Here is a 6,053-nt window from a genome sequence, read left to right on the forward strand (position 1 = left end):
AGTCTGTGCAAGCCCGTTGTAGCCTAAAGTCATTTGAACCAGCAAAGTCTCCGTTGCTCAGCAACCATGCAAACAAAAACAAACTTATGGCGCGCCGCCATGTTTTCCGGACTGTTGCAATGAAACGCATTCAGATCAGACGTGTCATACGGTCATATAAATCCGACAAGGAATGACCGGCCTGGATTGCCAGACAAATGCGGTATAAGGGTGAAGAGAGGGGCTCATTTGATTGGTGTGATGTGTGTAAAACCCACTCCACGCCTTCTCTCCTTCCTCTTTCCGACTTGGAGGGACGGAGGTGGGATAGAGGAGTAGCCTGGCCACACCCAGTTGGCGAAGCGCAGGTGCGCTGCACCTCCGCCGCGCCCGGTCTGCGAAACTAGAGCCCAAAGCCACAAAGCGACAGTACCGCATTACCAAATAAGTGCGAAAGAGGAAAGTATATAAAGAGAGAGGGGCAAGGATCAAGCAAAACTAAACAGAAACCAAACTTACTTTATGTGCCATATAAATAGTGTATGTAATGACCAGTATTTATTGTCGTCACACATACAAACTATTTTTGTTTTATTATCTTGTTTCCTTCTCAGGAGAGAGGAGAGAACAGCGCGCCAATGAAAGAGGAGGACCTTATAACTCTTATTGACGATGTTCTGAAGGATGATGACAAAAACAATGACGGGTATATAGATTATGCAGAGTTTGCCAAATCACTAGAGTAAGATGTCAGTGGAGCGCTGGCATTCTTCATGTCCACAACAACAACAACAACAACAACAACAACAACAACAAGGAATCTGCAGAGAAGAGAAGAGAAGCCACCAAGCTGTCTAGAAACCATCGTCTAAGCGTTGCTGGCGATCAGTCAGGGTTATTGGTGATTAATGTCCAAGTTCTGGAAATTTTTGTACTTAATAAGCTTGTGACACATCGTTTTTTTAAAATGATGTCCAAGCTGGTAGCAGCAAAAGTGATTATACCAGTAATTTAATAAGCAACACAAAAGGAGGACGAGAAAAGGGTCTTTTTAGTTGGACTCTGGTGTATGCTTGTGTTGCAGTGACACACCTTCTGTTTTTGTAGGTTCCTTGAAATCATGCCTTTTTTTTAAAGGGTCAGTTCACTCAATATCACTGACAAACACCATTACCTAACCCCTCATGATATCTTACCATGCGTGTATACTGTTAATTCAGTTTGGTGAGGTTTCAGTGATCTCTGAGATCACTTTTCCCAAAATGCGTACACAGTAAAAGCCCAATACCTTCACTGGGAACTAATACAACTATCAATACAAACTCCTCAGAGTCCCCTGGATATTACTCTGTGTCATTTTTAGATGTGTTGGAAGACCGTGGCAAATAAAACCCAGACTATCTTAAACTTCTAATTTTGGAAGGTTTTGGGTGAATTGGCCCTTTATACGTACAGTCTAAACACTCTAATAGTGTGTGTGCTTCTTTTGACGGTGCTACACTTAATTCACTGTGGTAGCGCAATAGCATCTAAACAGAATGTCATCACTTTTTTGGACCCCCGTTTCCATTTAAAACTGGTTTCACTCTGTACAGTGTGCATACTGGACCCAAGCAGACACACACTCATTTACATGAACACACTGTGGCTGTGTGACACTCAACGTTGTGGACCAAATGATTCCTTCTGTGAATCCATTTCATTCGCTGTCTGTGATGAGGATGGGACAAACGGGTCGTTCTCATGACATTAGAAAGTGGCCTTGACTTAATCAGATGTACAGTAGCCTGATGTAGTGTATGTGTGTCTGTGTGTGTGTAGAGAGGAGAGAACCATGCTGAACTGATGAGGTCGCAGGTAGAGCACTATATTGTATGTTGCCTGTAGAGTCTCCATTCAGCAGTGGTTCATCAGCCCAACATGTCTCTTCCTGGGGTTGTATTTGCTGTTATTTTCATAAAGATATGACATGAGCCAATCACCATCATCGTCACTGTACAGTCTGTGAGCCAGCTAATACTTGACATAAATCTAATGTCATAGAATGAATGAATGTATGTATGTATCACAGCGCTGTGCTGCTGATTCTTTATCACTGGATAATCTCGACTCAAAGCACACTGGTTGATGCTGCTGCCACTGCAGTTGTTAAAATGCTTCACAGGTTTCCAGTCAAAGTGTTAGGAAGCATCAAACTCAACATGTTTTTGCTTCAAATCATTAGCTGCCTTTAAAACAGATACGAATCAAATGTCATGGCTGAGTGTGTGAGTGTCTCAACGTTTTTTGAATCCATCTTTGATTGTTTCTAAAGTGTGGATGAATTCTATATTTCTGCCATTCAGTATTGATTCTTCAATCAGTTCAGGTTGTTAATTATATTTAAAAAAACTGAAAGCATAACAGATGCAACTGTGTTGTCTCTGGAATGTGAAATAATAAAACCTGTAATCTACAGGCTCCTATTGGTGATATCTTTTTTAATAGATTGGTGTGTGGAGTCCTACAATGTTGCATTCATGAAATCACGCGAAAAAGGCTTTGGGAATCTTAAATCTTTATTTGTTAGATGCACCAAGAAAGAAATAGTAGAAATACCAGGGAAACTGGTGGTTTTCAGCCTGGATCCTTTTTTGCTGTATTTTTGTGTCTTAGTGACTCGTGGGAACAAACATTTTTGAAATTGGTCCAGCATTGAGAGAGAGCACTGCAGCTGTAGCCACTTGGGGCAGGTTCGCCCCTTCAATTTACATTCACTAAAGTGCTTGTTTTTGCCACTGACAGGCTCAGATTGGTTTTATAAGTGTCTGACAACATTACTGAAAGGACACCAGAGAGAAATGAAAAGTTTTTCCATACCTTTCGTGTGTTCTTGTCTGTTTTGATTCCTAGTCTCACTAAAGGAGAAGTCGTGTTCTGAAATCTCAGAGGAAGTGTTGCAGCAAGAAAACAGTAGAAACAGGAGGGAAAGTTGTAAGAGAGAGAGAGTCTTATCTAAAAGACTTTCAGTGTCATGGCTGAATATTTAGCTGATTCCAACAACATGAAAAAGTCTGCAGGAGTTCAGGAGATTTCTCCTTCAGTGAGACTTGGACACAAAACAGACTGGAACAAGCCAAAGGAAAAACATTTAATTTCTCTGTAGGGTCCTTTCTGTGATGTTGCCAGACACTCATAATAACAATTTGAGCCCATCAGTGGCAAAAACAAGCTCTTTTAATGGATGTAAATTTAGGGGTACACCTGCCCCAAGTTACATTGCAGTCTTTCTCGCCGCTGTGGGCTGCAGCACTGTAGCTAATTGTTGTTTCCACAAGTCACTTAGATATAAAAGCATGGCAAAAATTTGGATCCAGGTTGAAAAATACCAGTGTTTCCCTCATCACGCACAAGATGGTGCACACATTTAGCAGATAAAAACAAAACATTTTAACTTTCCTTTAAATTGCAGTAAAGAGAATAGTCAAAGTTCCTATGCTGCGTATGGCAGTGAAGTTACTTTTACAGCCAAAATCAGGAGAAGAATTTGTACTTGTAACATAAATGTGTGTCTGTGTCAGTGTTGTAGCTTTGAGTGCTGATATTCAAGCAGTTTTCTGCTTCGAATCTGTACTCAGGTATTCATAAAGCACATCGGTCTGTGGAGCCTCATCGCTGACATAATTTGTGCACAATTCTTTTCTACATATCCACAAACTTGAATTTCTTATTGAGTTTTTTTTTTTTTTAATTACAAATTGGACCTTTTGCATTTGAAACGACAGACTATTTGGGCAAATAAAAATGAAATGAGTCAACACTACTTAAATGAATAAGAGTGTGTGAATGTAAAACAAGCTGAAAAGGACTGTGCACGATCACTCAATTTTCTGCAGCTGAATAGAGATTAAAAATGATTTTCATGTAATATATGACTGTTTAAATTGGCCTCTGTAACTTCTCAGCTCCAGTGCGAGGCCGGCTCCAGAGGCTGCATGGAGGCCAGTGAGAACATGGGCGAGGTGATGTTGCTCCTCAGTGGGCTGTACCAGTCCTCATGCTGCCGCTGGGCGGCTGGTTGGGGTGGGATGCTGGGGCAGGGGCACTGGGCCGCCGGACCTGGGTGGTGGGAGTATGCTCCAGAGGGCAGCATTGGGGGGAGACGGGGGATTTGAGCCAGAGGTTGGGTGTAGTACTGTCGAGCCATGCTGGGCGGCTGGACGTGCATGCCTCCCAGCAGCGCCCTGTGGCCTGGCAACACACCCACTTGGAGAACTTTGTGTGAAGCCCGCTCCTGCTTCCGCTGTTTAGCTCTTCTGTTCTGGAACCAAACCTGCTGAGACAAGGACCGTTTAAAGACAAGTCCAGGTTAGCTGGCCTGCACCTCTTGGTACAACTAACACCTGTCAATATAATTCAATTTAAAAGTGTGAGTTTAGCAAAAGTGGAACAATTAAGCATTTATTTTGCCATTGAAGCAAAAACAACATTCCTCCAAATGAATTTAACACTAAATACAAATTATCCAACAATTACAGATGTGTTTTAATAAAGTCATGTTGATTCTACTCACATTTCAAAATAAAATGCACAATATCATATTTCCTTTGCTTGGAAACTGTACTTTGAGTGCTGTCCAACCAGGTTTGTTTAAAGAAGAACTTTACCCACAAATTGACCATATGTGTATCTGTTACTCACCCCATGTTATGTTGAATTAGTGAGGAAAATCTTGTTTTGCCTCCGCGGTGAACGAAGAATCCAAAAAACAGAAAATTCTTAGGAAATTGGAGCAAAAGGGGGGCCATGTTTGAACTCTATTCATGCATGAGCAGAGTTCAAACACACAAGTGTGAGAATTTGTACATGGTTGTTTTGATATCGTTTTGGTGTTGTTACACACGGCTCTCTTTTACTCCATTTCATCAAGAACTGTGTCAGTTTTTGGATTTTGGATTCTCCGTTCACTGTGGAGGCATGTGAGAAAAATGATATATAGTATATCACAATTTAAATGATCATTTTGTGGGTGAGTATTACTTTCAGGTGTTATCCATAGACTTTATAAAAGGCAACCACCATGACCACTGGTTTGTGGACTTCCGTTTGGAAACTCAAGTTTGGCATTTTGACGGTCCCCATGTTGGATTTTTAGAGCCAGAAGTGAAAATATTTGGACCAGAGCCTGGTGCTAACTTTTACGCTAGCTGCTAGGTTGGTTAGTGATAATGCCAATACTAATTTCGCTAGCAAAAAACATGCCTAAAACCATTAAAACACAATGTAGGCTACTTACTAAAGGCTGCACAAGACTTTTCGTAGGCAACCAAACCGTTACAATGAACTTTCATGATCTGAAAATGCACTGAAATAGTAACAGCTATGGCTGTGACTATTCTCTATGAAACTGGGGGTTACGCCATGGTTACATTACCTAACCAACGGTGTTGTCTTGGTAGCAACCTGTCCCTCAAAGCAGCCACGTCCTACATGCATAACTTTTAGTCTTAATAAAAATTGAATTAAACATGTTTTTTTCTACTATAAAGTTGGCCATTTTAACATGGGGGTCTGTGGGGATTAACCCATATGGACCCGAACGACGCATAGTGCGTCCAAAGAAGCCACGCATATCACGTGAAACAGCAGAATCACAGCTTTCCGACAAGACCAAGCACTTGTCGGTAGTCCAATGTTTTCACAGCGGAAAAAAAAAAGATAAAGTTACACTAAAATCATGAATAACAGAGCTTTCATGCAGCTCTGCACACACATTACTCTTGGATGGATTACTCACGAATGCAGGCTCGCACAGACATGCCACGCATATCACATGAAAGCACGGGAGCATAGCTTTCCAATGATACCACACATCATTGTGCTGTCATCCCATCACGCTGTAAATACAGATTGATTGTCTACAAAATAAAAACCTGACGAATTTCTTTACAATCCATTATACAGATCTTGTTATCAGTCACTTCATATAGTGAGGAATATCGTATCTTACCACGTCTTAGGCTTGCGTGTGTTTCTCCCTGTCTATCCACATTTGTAGTCCAGCTTTCAAGATGCAAATATCTCCATATTGTCCA

At 41.3% G+C, this 6,053-nt stretch overlaps 2 protein-coding genes across 3 annotated transcripts in view; one reads left to right on the forward strand and one right to left on the reverse strand.

Annotated features, from left to right (window-relative positions):
* Nucleotides 1–2,436, forward strand: part of mcfd2 (multiple coagulation factor deficiency 2, ER cargo receptor complex subunit) — a 6,503-nt gene extending 4,067 nt beyond the window's left edge. For both annotated transcript variants that reach the window (XM_050071449.1, XM_050071450.1), the window contains exon 4: nt 594–2,436. In XM_050071449.1, coding sequence (XP_049927406.1) covers nt 594–725 — 132 coding nt within the window. In that variant the 3' untranslated portion in view covers nt 726–2,436. The remainder of the gene's footprint in view (nt 1–593) is intronic.
* Nucleotides 1,404–6,053, reverse strand: part of prop1 (PROP paired-like homeobox 1) — a 7,449-nt gene continuing 2,799 nt past the window's right edge. The window contains exon 3 of the mRNA XM_050071447.1: nt 1,404–4,291. Coding sequence (XP_049927404.1) covers nt 3,920–4,291 — 372 coding nt within the window. The 3' untranslated portion in view covers nt 1,404–3,919. The remainder of the gene's footprint in view (nt 4,292–6,053) is intronic.

The sequence above is a fragment of the Epinephelus moara genome, chromosome 19 (assembly GCF_006386435.1).
Source record: "Epinephelus moara isolate mb chromosome 19, YSFRI_EMoa_1.0, whole genome shotgun sequence".
In the NCBI taxonomy this organism is placed as follows: domain Eukaryota; kingdom Metazoa; phylum Chordata; class Actinopteri; order Perciformes; family Serranidae; genus Epinephelus; species Epinephelus moara.